This window comes from Trichogramma pretiosum, unplaced genomic scaffold, assembly GCF_000599845.2.
Source record: "Trichogramma pretiosum strain Unisexual culture from Peru unplaced genomic scaffold, Tpre_2.0 scaffold25, whole genome shotgun sequence".
Taxonomy (NCBI): Eukaryota; Metazoa; Arthropoda; class Insecta; order Hymenoptera; family Trichogrammatidae; genus Trichogramma; species Trichogramma pretiosum.
In genome coordinates this window covers 887,472-901,507 of record NW_019641621.1, presented here as the reverse complement: position 1 = coordinate 901,507, position 14,036 = coordinate 887,472, and the positions used below count along the sequence as shown (strand labels likewise).

The 14,036-nt window shown below is 40.1% G+C and overlaps 4 protein-coding genes across 9 annotated transcripts; all 4 read left to right on the top strand.

Annotated features, from left to right (window-relative positions):
* Positions 1-329: 329 nt before the first annotated feature.
* On the top strand, positions 330-1,819 carry LOC106654146 (suppressor of Mek1-like). Of its 4 annotated transcripts, none has more exons than XM_014373872.2 (4): positions 330-415; positions 476-654; positions 733-1,023; positions 1,109-1,819. In XM_014373872.2, the coding sequence occupies exons 1-4, from the start codon at positions 381-383 to the stop codon at positions 1,486-1,488; spliced, it is 885 nt and encodes a 294-aa protein (XP_014229358.1). In that variant the 5' UTR covers positions 330-380; the 3' UTR covers positions 1,489-1,819. The 4 variants fall into 4 exon arrangements, with proteins under 4 accessions (XP_014229358.1, XP_014229356.1, XP_014229357.1 ...); XM_014373871.2 differs by having other exon boundaries at positions 366-415; positions 476-495; positions 574-1,023; XM_014373870.2 differs by having other exon boundaries at positions 476-1,023.
* Positions 1,820-2,105: 286 nt separating this feature from the next.
* On the top strand, positions 2,106-3,246 carry LOC106654056 (zinc finger protein 70-like). Its single transcript, XM_014373745.2, has 3 exons — positions 2,106-2,133; positions 2,416-2,466; positions 2,547-3,246. Exons 2-3 carry the CDS (start codon positions 2,426-2,428, stop codon positions 3,244-3,246), a joined length of 741 nt encoding a protein of 246 aa, XP_014229231.1. The 5' UTR covers positions 2,106-2,133; positions 2,416-2,425.
* Positions 3,247-4,344: 1,098 nt separating this feature from the next.
* On the top strand, positions 4,345-7,472 carry LOC106654114 (arginine--tRNA ligase, cytoplasmic). Of its 2 annotated transcripts, XM_014373822.2 has the most exons (7): positions 4,345-4,669; positions 4,864-5,028; positions 5,130-5,370; positions 5,449-5,879; positions 5,959-6,100; positions 6,184-6,446; positions 6,514-7,472. In XM_014373822.2, exons 1-7 carry the CDS (start codon positions 4,622-4,624, stop codon positions 7,279-7,281), a joined length of 2,058 nt encoding a protein of 685 aa, XP_014229308.1. In that variant the 5' UTR covers positions 4,345-4,621; the 3' UTR covers positions 7,282-7,472. The 2 variants fall into 2 exon arrangements, with proteins under 2 accessions (XP_014229308.1, XP_014229309.1); XM_014373823.2 differs by lacking the exon at positions 4,345-4,669 and having other exon boundaries at positions 4,941-5,028; positions 5,112-5,370.
* A 536-nt stretch (positions 7,473-8,008) lies between these two features.
* Positions 8,009-13,785, top strand: LOC106654086 (UPF0518 protein AAEL005291). 2 transcript variants are annotated; one of them, XM_014373781.2, is made up of 13 exons: positions 8,009-8,579; positions 8,678-8,931; positions 8,994-9,245; positions 9,318-9,468; positions 9,546-9,791; positions 10,039-10,086; positions 10,216-10,386; positions 10,460-10,762; positions 10,844-11,156; positions 11,242-11,915; positions 11,991-12,216; positions 12,291-12,453; positions 12,517-13,785. In XM_014373781.2, the coding sequence occupies exons 1-13, from the start codon at positions 8,430-8,432 to the stop codon at positions 12,698-12,700; spliced, it is 3,135 nt and encodes a 1,044-aa protein (XP_014229267.1). In that variant the 5' UTR covers positions 8,009-8,429; the 3' UTR covers positions 12,701-13,785. The 2 variants fall into 2 exon arrangements, with proteins under 2 accessions (XP_014229267.1, XP_023314622.1); XM_023458854.1 differs by lacking the exon at positions 10,039-10,086.
* The last annotated feature ends 251 nt before the right edge of the window (positions 13,786-14,036 follow it).

Below are 14,036 nucleotides of genomic sequence, written 5' to 3'. Positions count from 1 at the left end.
CGCGTCGCTGAATTAACGAATTGCCGCTATGACTTTTCGTCGGCAATGACATAATTTATTTGATGACGTATGAATTAGAGTACCTGTTGGATCCGATATGATTAGGTGTGATATCGATCGTCGGTGATAAAATTTGACTTTTTTTTAAATAGCAATCGTAATAAATATCGTTTCTAGAAAAAAATGTATTGATCGTTAGACAAGAGGTAAATCGTGCAATTTTTACGATACTCAATAATAGCTCCGTTTCGATTCGTAAATATTGCTTATTTCAAATTGTCACATCGTCAATTGTAAATATTATGGAATTAATTTCGACGGTTCGAGGGGTAACATTACTACGTGAAGATTAGTCACGCACGAGTTTCCGAGCTAGCAAAATGGATCAATCGCCTAGGGACCTAATCGCCTTTAGGTAATTTTTATATTTTTATAATAGTATTGAATAATGCTAAAACTTATTGGGATCCTTTAGAACTGAAGATGAGATGCTAGGTGAGTTTAAAGAATGTTTCGAAAAACCAAAAACAGTACTTGATTATAATTTGGAATATGACTTTCCAATTAAACAAGAGCCAATTGAGAGTCAAGAATATCCAATAACAGAACTTAATAACAATTTAGAATCTGACTTTCTAATTAAACAAGAGCCAAGTGAGTTTCAAGAATGTAACGAAAACCAAATAACAGTACATGATTATAATTTTGAATGTGACTTTTCAATGAAACAAGAGCCAAGTGAGCAGGACAATATGGAAATTAAAGAGGAAATTAACGACGATTTCGATTATCATGACATATATGGCAATAAAGATTCAAGCCCGCTTCCAGAGTACGACGAGGAGAATGAAGAAACAAGTGAGCTTATGGAGAACATTGAGAATCAAGAAACAAGTGAGCTTATAGAGTACGTTGAGAATCAAGAAACAAGTGAGCTCATAGAGTACGATAAGAATCAAGAAACAGAACTCAATGGCGAAGATCCATCCTCGGACGACAGCAGACCGATGGACCCGATGGATGGTGAGCGACTCGAGTTCGACATTTTACATACACGATTTTCATATTAATTATTGCGATGCCACGTTTTTCGATCGTCGATTCGCAGGCACGAACGAGGATCAGCCGATAGCCACGAGTTGTGCCAACAACAACAACGATAACAGCAACGACAACAACGATAACAGCAAAAACAATAGCAGCGCGAGGACAAAGATCCCCCTGTGGCAGTTCTTCCACGAGCTGCTGGACAACCCCGAGCTCTACGGCAAGTGCACCCGGTGGGTCGATCGAAGCCTGGGCGTCTTCAAGATCGAGGACACGGTGAAAGTGGCGGGGCTCTGGGGTTTGCTAAGGAAATGCCCGATGGATTACGACAAGCTAAGCAGTTTCATGGATCGGTACTACAAGAAAAAAATCATAAAGATCGACCCGAGCGGCGAGTTCGGCCCGGATGTCTTCCAGTTTAGCTCTTGCTATCTCGAATGAACGGTGCGGCCGTTGTGTTTTTATACTTTTAGATATATGTCGTGATTCGTGCTGTAGATTATATAAAGATATACGTATGGAGATGCTTACGTATGTGCGATTTGTGTCCTTTAATTGCGGATAAAACTTTTGGAGTCGATCTCCTTCGAATCATTATAAAACGACTGCGAATGGTGCCGATCTTTTTTGAATTTATACCGAAAGAAGACCGCGACATATTGATCTAATGTATTTTTAAAAGACTAATCTATACATTTTTACATCGTGATATTGTAATAAATTGTAAAAAAAAATCAATAAATTCTCCGAGAAAATCGGAAAGAATGCTTAATTTCAATTAAGCATTCCTCTGCAATAATACTTTGTTCTTGAATTTAAATAAAAAGTGTAATTCTTGCCGTAACACTTTTACAGAATAATTGCTATTTTTACATTAACTAATTTTTATCTTAAAATATCGCCAAAAAAGACTCTCGAGTTTGACCATAATACGAACATTATGATGTGAAGCCGACCGTATATAGAGGAAAATTACATCCGCGTGACGAGCAGAAGCGACAGCCACCAAGCCATTGTGGATAATACAGTCGAAGCCTCAGACGCCAAACAGTGCAAGCATGACATTCGACTGCATTTCAATCCGAGGTAAACATCGTCTGCTCTCGGTTTATTTTGATTTCATTCGTTTTTCAAATACTTTTATAATCCCAAGTTTTTAATGGAAGAGTCTCGGGTATTTAAACGTGACAGCTATAATAAGAACGAGTTTGAAATTGTTTTTTTTGTGTGTACACTGTGCGATTGACGCATTAGAAGCAAGGCAATTTTAAGGTTAAATACAAAAGTCACAGAGTGTCAACAAACAATCGTCTAATCCGTTCTTTATATTTTGTTCTTGCAAGTTAAGGTAGATTCAATTGTTTTTAGGTATCAATCAATGGTTAAAGTGACAATGGAAACCGAGTGCGATCCGCTATGGTAATTTTTCATTTACTCAACAAAAAATGTATAAATAAAAGTGAATTTCGAATCGGAGATAAATACTTTCTTTTTTTCAGCATTAAAGACGAGAATCAATTGGCAGACTCGTGGGTCGATTCGGACGAGCCGCACAACCAATTGACCTCGGAATTCGAGTGCGAAGACGTGAAAATCGGATTAGCCGGTGATTCGCAGCCACTACCCCTACAACGATCGTCGAGCGAGTTTCACTTCGAGACGGTGTTCGTCGAGTGCGTACCCGAAGACGATCTCTTGGAGGAGGCCAGCAGCACCGACCCCATCTGCACGGGCTCGGCTGCAAAAAAGTCCAAGCACACGTGTCAGGCGTGCCTCAAAACATTCAAATCGAGCCACAGCCTGGCCAGTCACGTGGACGCCGTCCACCTCGGCGTCAAGGCCTACGAGTGCGACCTGTGCCACAAGTCGTTCGGCTGGCGGGGCGACGTCAAGAAGCACATCGACGCCATACACCGGGGCCTCAGGCCCCACCAATGTCCCCAGTGCCCGCGCAGCTTCGCCCAGAGCCAGACGCTCAAGCTGCACCACGACTCGGTGCATCGCCGACTCAGGCCCTACCGCTGCGACCAGTGCGACCTCACTTTCGGCCAGAAGAAGACCCTCGTGGCGCATCGGGACTCGCGTCACCGTGGCCTCCGGCCGTACGCGTGCGCCGAGTGTCCCAGGTCGTTCACCCGCAAGGACCTTCTGAGGACGCACGCGAGAACGAAGCACGAGAAAAATTCCGAGAAAGAGTGAGACGATCGGGGAGGCACCGAACATTTATACAATTGTTGTACATATTATACGTTGATCGTTGTAAATTTATTGATAATTCATAGTTTTAACGCTGCGATGCGCTATACAGTCAGTACAAATCTTATTTAAGCAATGAATACCGTCGATTCGGTCAGGATGATCTATATATTTTTGTATCGAATTTTTCAGATCTTCGCAGAAAAAGAATAAAAAGAGTCGTACTATATTTACTTTATCAAAAAACAAAAACTGTTCAAACTCGTTGTCGTCCTTTAGTCCGTATTTTTTTTTTTTTTTTTTTTATCACTATAGATCCTCTTGGGTTCTTTGCTGTTTGTTGCTGCTGCCCACCCAGTTGTGATAAAGTTGAAAGATCACGACGGCCGTGGCCACGGTGACGCTCTTGACCAGACGCCAGAACTCCTTGAATCGTAAAAATTTCATCCCGTCGTCGTCGTTGTCGTCGTCGTCGAAGCGTAATTTCGCGTCGCCACTGACGTCTTGGAAAATATCACCATCGTCGTCGTCGTCGTCGTCGTTCAACAGTAACGACGTCGCGTCGGATTTGTTCGTCGTCCTCTTCGTCTTCGACGACGAGCCGGAGACGAAGTTCCGCTTGAACGTCCAGTAGTTGGGCTGCTTCTCATTGTTGTTGTTGTTGTCGTTCAAGCGCGTCCTCTCGCCGATCGTCAACTCCTTCGTCGACCTCTCCACCGAGTCGATGAAACTCTTGTACGTGATCACCCTCGTTGGCTTGAGCCAATCCTCGGCCTCTCTGCGCTCCTCGGCGAGCCTCCGACGGCAGAAGCTCGCTCCGCCCGGCATCATCCGGATCGTCGTCGATCTCGTCGTAGACATTATTTATACGATTTTTTATTTAGTTATTTATTCCTTTTTTTAATCAAAAAGGATCGCGCGAACGATTGGCAAAATTGTTTGAGCTATATCGCGCACGGACTCGTGTCGTTGCGAGAGAATTCAAATTACTGATCCCATTCGATAATCTCGCTGTTTACAAACACCGTGAAAATTATGTATGTTAGTGGGGATTCGACTCGCTCGACATACAAAAATAATGAGAAAAAAAATTAAAACCAGTTCTCTTTTCAATGAAAATTTGATCCTAAATCGATTTTCGATTCGACTCGTCGCACAGTGATTTATAAAGAACACTTTTAAATTCCGAGCGCGCCGCCGCGCCTCCAAACGCGTCTCGCGTATATATACCGTCAATGTAAAGTCGCCTGATGTCTGTTGTAACTGTATACCGCACAGTAAAAAGCCGCACGTGTACACTACAGAGTCCGTACGGTGTACAGTCTTGAAAGAACGTGTGCATGTGTCCTTTGCCATTCGAGCAAAAAAGTACTTAAAAATGCCTTATTCCGAGTACGCCCTTTTCGAGAGTCGAGCAAAGGAAGCGGTAAGGGTTTTCTTTATTACTTTTTTCACTCGCTGCACTCGTCGAGAGTGCAAAAAGTGATTTTGCGAAGGCGAAGTTTTGTAATGTCAAACTCTGCTGCGACCACGCAGCAAGCGCGTCGACTTAGGTTAAGCTCCTCTCTCTCTCTGATGCAATATTTTCATCGTTATCACCCTGACTTTTAACATCCGCAGGAGGAGTCGATCATCGAGTTGAAAAAGGAACTTGCGAATTTGCACAAAATCATCAACAGCGATAACTTCAAAATCGATGAGGATCACACGGCCAGTCAGCAAGAGCTCGATAACACCAAAAAGGAGAACGACAAATTGCGGATGCAAATAAATATCCTCAAAAGGGTAATTACTTGATTGTATTATTTAAGAAAATGATTGAAATTTTTTTCTGGTCGAGTTCTAAACGTCTACATTGTTAACAATAGGAAATATTTTATTTGTAGACGTACAAGGAGAGAAAAGCTCAACATCTTCTACTTGACACTGACCTAAGCAAATGCGAAAGAATGATTAGTTTGTATGATAATTTAAATGCTCTCTTTGAGAAAGCCATCAACGAGGCTTATCCTGATGTAGTTGATCCACCTGTAGTTATATCATCTAGTAACAATCCTAAATTTGGAGATTATCAGTGTAACAGTGCATTGCCATTGTGTAAACTTCTTAGTATGGAAAAAACTGATGGTATATTTATTGCTACATGAAAATTTTCTCATACTAAAATTATGAACAAATTATTAAAGTTATATTTTCTTGATCTAGCTAAGAAGAAAGTATCTCCTCTTGATGTTGCAAAAAATATATTGTCAAAAGTACCAAGCTCACCTCTTATTGAAAAACTGGATATCGCTGGAGCTGGCTTCATAAATATCTACCTGAAACGAGAGTATGGGCAGAATACTTTGAAAAATATATTAAAACTTGGAAAAGTTAATCCTCCACCAATCTACCAACCAAAAACAGTTCTTGTAGACTTTTCAAGCCCAAATGTTGCCAAGGAAATGCACGTTGGTCATCTGAGATCTACTATTATTGGTGAGAGTATCAGCAGGTTATTGGAATTTTTGGGACATAAAGTATTGAGAATCAACCATATTGGTGATTGGGGTACTCAGTTTGGAATGTTAATAGCTCATTTGGAAGACAAATTTCCAAATTATTCCACTGAGTCACCACCAATTTCTGACCTTCAGGTATGTTATTAGCATTACATTACTATAAACTTAGCAATTCATCATAAAATCCATTTCTAATATGTATGATAATTTTCAGGCTTTCTATAAAGAATCTAAACTTCGATTTGATAGTGATGAAGAATTTAAAAAACGAGCTTATGAGAATGTTGTTAAATTGCAAGCTCATGAACCTAAAATTATTCATGGATGGAAATTGATATGTGATGTGTCTAGAAAAGGTAGAATAAAAATAGAAGTAATAAAACAATAAAAATCTGCTTTTGTTTATTTGATTACTTTATAACACTACATTTTCTTGTAGAATTTCAGAATATTTATGATCGTTTGGATATCACATTAACTGAAAGAGGTGAATCTTTTTATCAAGATCGTATGGTTGCCATTGTCAAAGAATTGGAAGAAAAAGGATTCTTAGAAGAAGACGAAGGTCGCAAAATTATGTGGGGAAACCAAAAAGAAGGCACCATTCCTTTGACCATTGTTAAAAAAGATGGTGGCTTTACATATGATACATCTGACATGGCAGCAATCAAGCAGCGTATTTTTGAAGAGCAAGCAGAATGGGTATGAATAATATTTCATTCAAATATTTATAAAAAACTTTTTCTTAATTATATCTTAAATTTTTTAGATTATCTATGTTACTGATGCTGGACAAGCTACACACTTCCAGATTATTGTGAGTTGTGCAGAGAGAGCAAGAATAAAGTTGAGCCATCACCGAGTGGATCATGTTGGTTTCGGTGTGGTACTTGGAGAAGATAAAAAGAAATTCAAAACTAGATCTGGCGACACGATTAAATTAAGTGAATTATTGGACGAAGGTCTAAAACGCGCTGAGGATAAACTCCGAGAAAAGGAACGCGACAAGCACCTAACGGAGGAAGAATTCCGTGACGCCCAACGAGCCATCGCTTACGGCTGTATCAAATACGCCGATCTCTGCAACAATCGTGCCCACGAATACGTATTTTCTTTCGATAAAATGCTTCAAGACAAGGGCAACACGGCGGTCTACCTGCTGTACGCGAGGACGCGAATTCGCTCGATCGCCCGCACCGCCAACGTAACGCAAGAGCAGCTCAGGAAAGCCATCGAGGACACGCCGATCTCTCTGGAGCACGAGAAGGAGTGGAAGCTGGCCAAGGTGCTGCTCAAATTTCCCGACATCATCGCCAGGGTCACGAAGGACTTGTCGCTGCACACCCTGTGCGATTTCTGCTACGAGATCGCCACCACCTTCACGGAATTCTACGACAGCTGCTACTGCGTAGAGAAGAACAAGACCGGCGAAATCGTGAAGGTCAACATGGGAAGGATATTGCTGACCGAGGTGACGGCCATGGTGTTGGAGCAGTGCTTCTCCATACTGGGCTTGAAACCCGTTGAAAAAATGTGAATAGATGATATAATTGTAACATCGCTGGTTGGTGAACAGAAAAAAGAGAGACAATAATAAAGTAGCTTGTAAATTTTTGATAAAAAAAAAATCCGATTGAAATATTTGCATGCTTCGTAGTGTCAAGTTTTACAAATGAGCTGAAAAAAAAAAACATTAATTTTCTGTAATAAGAATTTTCAATAAAAATAAATTCTAATTTTTAATAGAAAAAAACAAGCCCTGTCTATTTATGTAACCAGTGTTCATTTTAAGTTTTCGCGAAAATTCTCCGAGGAAAAGCTCCATTCTAAAATAATATGGTGCCCTAAAATGTACCATGCTTTTAATTTAGCGAGCCGCGACGCAAGCAAACTCGTCCCCGCATAAATTCTAATTATAACGCGCGTCCAAGTAGTCCACGCGCATATTTATTTCGGTAATGCAGAGAGGATAATTTTATTACGGTACATCGAGAAAAGTGGAAAAACGCGCGATATCGACATTCCGCGAAAAATATTTCTTAATCATTTGCATATATTCATGAGCTGCAATAATCCGAGATAAATCCTACTCGTGCCTGTTTTAATGTATTCATAAAATTAGAAACACGCTTGGACGATGTTGACGGTCCCGTGACGCTATCGGTCAGAGTCGCGCAGCAGCGCTGCACTTTTACACAGACGTTACGGAGCTCTGCTTCTTTGGCTTGCTCCGCGCGCGCTACGAGTACTATACTATACGAGAGTCAAGTGCGGCCTCAATTAGTACAACAGCAGCAGTGAGTCGTATGTCGTCGTGCACAGTGGAGCCAGACGATTTACCTGCACTGCGGTACGTCTGCATTACATCTTCGATATAGATGCATCGACCAGTTGGTAGTGGTAAACACATCTCGTGCACAACACGCAATATCGAGTCGCGATCCCGACGAGCTCCAATACGATGGCCGATCAGCGATGTTAGGAGTGCAGTGCGTAATTCGTAATTATCTCGCGTCGACGACTAATAAATGTTATTCAAAGAATATGTGACGGACCGTCGGACGAGAGATCTTCGCATGTCGAGTAAAAGTAACCGTAGCAGCAGCAGCAGCAGCAGCAGCAGCAGCAGCAGCAACGGAAGCAGCAGTAGCAGTAGCAGTAGTCCAGAACAAATAGCTTCGAAACATGAGCTGGCTGAGAGGTAGCCCGCTGGCGAGCAGCTTCACCAAGCAACGATCCCGAGACTCGCCGCCTAAGGATGCCGATCCGGTCGCTTGCTACGACAGCTTTCGCGAGCACTGGCAGCAGAGCCACAACATTATCGCCCACTCGACCGTGAGTTTTTGAGATATACATCTGACGTTTATTTATATAGCGACGCTGTGTGTGTTTGTAAACAACGTGCTTTAAACGTGCTTGATAATGCATTGCAGCCCCCAAAAAATAGACCACCTAGTCAGGACGACGTGCTGGGAGTTGTCAATCACGTGGATCAGATGATCAATTTGCTGCAGCTGGAGATGCGCGACTTCTCCAATGTGCAGCAGCGTTTGCAGATCCAGCGAATGCAGCAGAAGAATATGGTGGCCACGGCACAGCTGACGGCGCATCATACACCCTGCCTGGAGCACTTGCTCAGTGAAAATCTGCTCGACAAGCTGTTCGATTGGAGCAAACACACTGGAAGGTATTGTTACAAGTAGAAAACAATCGAGGTCTTTTATTAACAAAATCTGTGTGACACTTTAGGTATGGAGCAGCGGTGAGAGTTGAACAATTGAAGCTCTACGAGTTGTTGATATCACATGACAGTTCTTTGTTGACGCATGAACCTGTAACAAGACCACTACTACATTTATTGGATGGTTGTGCGAATGACACAATTTTACCTGAAGTGCAAAAAAAATTAATAACTCTGCTAAATTATATATGCGTAGCATTAGTACAAAATACAGAACTATTAGGATTATTCTTTAGACCTACAGCTACTGGTAAAAATAGGTGGGTTTCGATATACTTTTATTTGTAATAATGCAATGCATCATAATAAAATTGTAAATTGTTTCATTTCAGATTTATTGTATTTTCATTGTTAATGTCATATATCCATAAGGAAGGTAGTTTAGGACAACAAGCACGAGATGCAATGTTACATTGCATGTCACTATCCAAAAAGAATGAAGAAATCGGTAATTACATTGCTGAAGAGTCACATATTTGTTCAGTAAGTCTGTAAAAATATATACTGCGAATTTATTAATACGCTTGAATGTCACTGATTGTTTTACAATTGCATTATAGGTATTAGCAACGGGACTGAGTGGTTTATATTCTTTACTTCCAAGAACATTAGACATAGAAAATGAAGATTGGCATAGATTAACAGTTGATGATGTCAATGATATACCAGCATTGACACAGCTTATGAACTCACTGGACTTCTGCAATGCAGTAGCTCAAGTTGTTCATCCTTCTGTGCAGAAACAACTAATGGAGTTTCTTTATAAAGGCTTCCTCATACCTGTTATTGGCCCTGCTCTCTTACAGGTAATTTTTTGTCCCTGTTTATGTGTAAATGTTCATCATCAAGTAACATCCTAGTTACAAGGATACTAGTTTGTTTTTATTTTTTATTTTTTGCACATAAATATATTTCATTTTCATGCACCCAATAATAACGTTACGTAAAATGTTTGTTGCACTCTCTGTTCGTGTCTTTGTGGTGACGGTGTTGCACGTACGCGTCTTTGATTGGTGCTGGTCTTATTCTCGTGTAACGTGAACCATAAAAAAGGAGTCCGTTGGTTTGACCTTGGATGAGCTTGACTCCATGATTTATCGGGTTCGTATAATAGTCTTATCTTAATTGTTATGTCCAAAGTATTTTATTTTGCAATTGTATTGTCATTCGTTTATGAAAAATGTCAGTGAACTTTCAAGTAAAATAACAAGTTTTTCTTTATCATAATAGACATCAGTGGAAGAACTCATAGCGGCTACGGCATACTTCGATCTATTTTTACGATCCGTCACCGAACCTGGACTACTTGGATTGATCTTGAAATTTTTACTCGAAGAGTATTACGACGAAAATCGAATATTCGATCATCTCATTCAAAGGATATCTTCGCAGGGATCGAGGGTAAAATATTTTCCATCGCACTTGAGATTTTCAATTCCCTGATACAGATCATAACGAAAGAATTTCCATTTAGCTGAGTCTCGTGACATTGGCTCTGTTTGAAACCCTCGTCGATCTCAATTGCGAGGACGTCATGCTGGAGCTCTGTCTCGGGGCACTGGCGCCCTGCTCGCACGTGATGCTGTCCCAGCGGCGCCGACTGCTGCGCGATCTCGACCCGTTCGGCCGCTGCGCCGAGCGCTTTCTTGCCCTGACGCCGTCCTGCTGCTCCTCGTCCACAGTGCCCACGGCCATTCTCGCCGCCACGGCCGGCGTTTCGCCGGTCGCCTCGCCGGATCTACGCCGACAGAATATTGCCAGTGTCAGCGTTGCGCAGGTAAGTCGAGCGATAACGAGCAAAAGTAGCACACTCTATCGAGTTTGTAAGTGGCTTTAACGAGCTTGAATTATCCTTAAGCAGCAGCAGCAGCAGCAGCAGCAACAACAACAACAACAGCAGCAATCAGCCACGAATACGAATGCCTTGAAAAATACGTCGCTTGCCTTTAGAAGTCTGTACAGTAATTACTACGCTTATCTGAGGGATGCCCGACAAAAGATAGCCGCCTGTCAAATTGCCTGCTCGACTTGGTCGCGAAAATACGAAGACGAAGAGGAAGACACGCTCGGCGTCGAGGTCATCGATCCAGATGACACCGATAACGAGAACGGCAATTTCGATGAGTGTTACGAGGAAGACAGTTTGGCTTTCGATTTGAGTCCCGATAAAGGTATAGATACTGCGTTCTGAATATTAGTTAAAATTAAATTTTTATCAATTTTGTGAAAATTGGAATCATTAATTTTATTTTCCAGAGTCTGAGCGTAAAAACAGTACGGACGAAAAAGTCAATCGAATAATAGCCAGCTTCTCCCCAAAACCAATAAAAACTCAAAAAGTGCAATCGGCCAGTCAAGCGAGACACGATAGCGTCGAAGATATTGCCAAACGATTGACTCGAGAGGAACGCGAAAAACTCGAAGCCGACATAGCCGAGCTTCTTAGCGAATCTTGCAGCAGTACGCCGAGCGCCAAGAGTCCGTCCGACGAGTCCACCGCGGCTCTGAATTCACTCTCTCTCAGCGGCGGCGAGAGTAGCGGCTACGAGAGTTTCGCGTGCAACAACAACAACAACAGCAGCAGCAGCAACAACAACGGCAAAGGTTTGTCGCCCCTGAGCGACGAATTGAGCATCAGTCCCGCCTCGAGCCAGAACCGAGTATCGACGCAGCAGAGACGCAAAAGACTGCAGCGGAGAGATGCCAAAGACGCTCGATTAGAGTCGATCGACGCCAAGCCACCGAGCGTCGGCATATTTTTCGACGTCGTCCTGAAAAAACTGGAAAATATGATGGAAAACAACGTTTACGTGAATTTGCATCTGACGGGTTTGATAAGCAGACTTGCTATTTATCCTCAGCCACTTTTGCAGTCGTTTTTGCTGAATCACTCGTTGGTATTTCAACCGAGTATCAAATCTTTATTTCAGGTAATGTTTGACCTATTGCCATTTAAATATTAACGATTATGGCTTCTCTAATGCAACAATGAATTTTATTTTCAGATTTTAGCAAGTTTAAAACATCGTATCGATGCCTTTATCGCGAAACAATCAGATGGCAATGTAAGTTCGTTGGTCGAGCAAGCCAGAGTATTTTTAATCACACGTGAAAACAGACTCGTAAATATAAGAAAAAACGTGCTTGAGGCTGCCGCTCAATGTCCTAGTCCGAAAAAAAATCAACCAATTAACGAGTCCGCGTATTCGAATGCCAATTTAACAGGGAAAGGTATGTGCTTCGTATGTTAATGGAAGTTTCTTATTTCTAAGTTGACTCTTTTAACAAGATGATTCATTTTACAGCATCCGAGCCTAGAAAAAGAAGCTTAACATCATCTCTTACACAAATGTTTAGAAAATCAAGTAATACTGAAACTAACTCGTCAACGGATTCATACAATAACAATCACAATGCTTCTTCTCTTACAGTAGAAAATGAAAACAGAAATGGCAATGTTAAATACATGTAAGTTTTGTACTATGTCAAATAAGTTATAATTTCCTATTATAATTATGATTTATTTTATAGAAAACACGTGAATTCTTGGGAAGCTCCAAATAAAATAAGTCGTTTGCAAAACGTCATACTATGTGCAGTTATTTTAGATGAATGGCTGAAAGAATTGGCCGCCATAACTCAAGAGCACACGATCGTCAGTTGGTTTTGCGCTGCATCAGTTACAGATGGTTCCCAGAACGAAGATTTAGATTAGATAATTTAAAAATATTACGCATTCGTCCATGAAAAGTCAATGAAAGAAAATAGTAATATCAAGTTCAAAGATACTTAGCAATCGTAAATTTATCTACCTGTATGTTAATTGTCAAAAATGTATGTGAATAGTGTAGATTGTAGTGTACAGTTGTAAAATTTGGTTTTAATAAGATTTTATTTAGAGTTGTCTTGTTTTGTAGATAATGTTACGATTTTGTTAAAATATGTGTACATATTTTATTTTTTAGTATTGCAATGAACTCTGCATGTAATATTTACTGCAACAGCGTAAGAGCAAAGACATCTTTTCCAATTATTTCTATTATAAAGCAATTTTATAAGAGTTTATTAATGAAAAAAAGCAAGTGCCAAAATTCAAGAGTAAATTCATATTTTTGGCATTCGTACAAACTCAACAATAAATACTTCCTGTAAATAGATAAATATTATCTATTGAACGCGAACGAAATTTACGAACAATGAATTCATTATTCATTAGAGAAAAAACTTAAAGTCCAAAGTGTTAGACTGTTTGTTAATTAAAGTCAAATGTTGGTAGGTCACGCTTACCCTTCGAGGTTCGAGAGTCAAAACTTTTATTACGAACTGTGTAAATGTAGATTTGTACTGTGTAAACATGTAGTTAGATGATTTTATATCTAGCACTTACTTGTATTGTGTGGTTGCCTGTAATTATGATTAATTATGGCACTGGTATTGTACCTTGGCTCTACATTTTCGATGCTTGTCTCATTTGATATTCAATATATGTGAACTTATAATTTTACTTATCAAAATGGAAAAAATATTCGTTTTTTCAAAGATGAATCAATATAAGAAGATTATTGATATAATTTATATTTTTGTAAAAAAGTTTACCATTTGAAAAAATGTACATTATTTTAACGTATGTTACTTTAAGTCTGTTGCAATCCAATCGTCTTCGACTATTTGTCAGGTAAACTTACCTCTACAGCAAATAGAGTTTTATTACTTTCGTCATAATAAAAATCAAAAATGAATTAAAGATCTGCAATGAATCCGTAATACTTTGGTTTGATTTTAATTGTTTCAAGACCAAGACTAAATCAAAAATTTGCATATTATGTAATATTGTACTAAACAATTTTAAATAAAAGAGATTGAAAATTTATTTGAAGCGCTATCTTTTATTTCATAAATGTACAAAGTACTTGATATAATTGAAATCCTCCTTTACCAGTTGACTTTTTAAGTAACATCAATTCGATCTTCTCTCAATGAGTATGTATGGTGATAAGGGACACATAGCTTTTTTCGGGCCGTCGATTGGTCGATCTAAAGCGTGAGAAAAA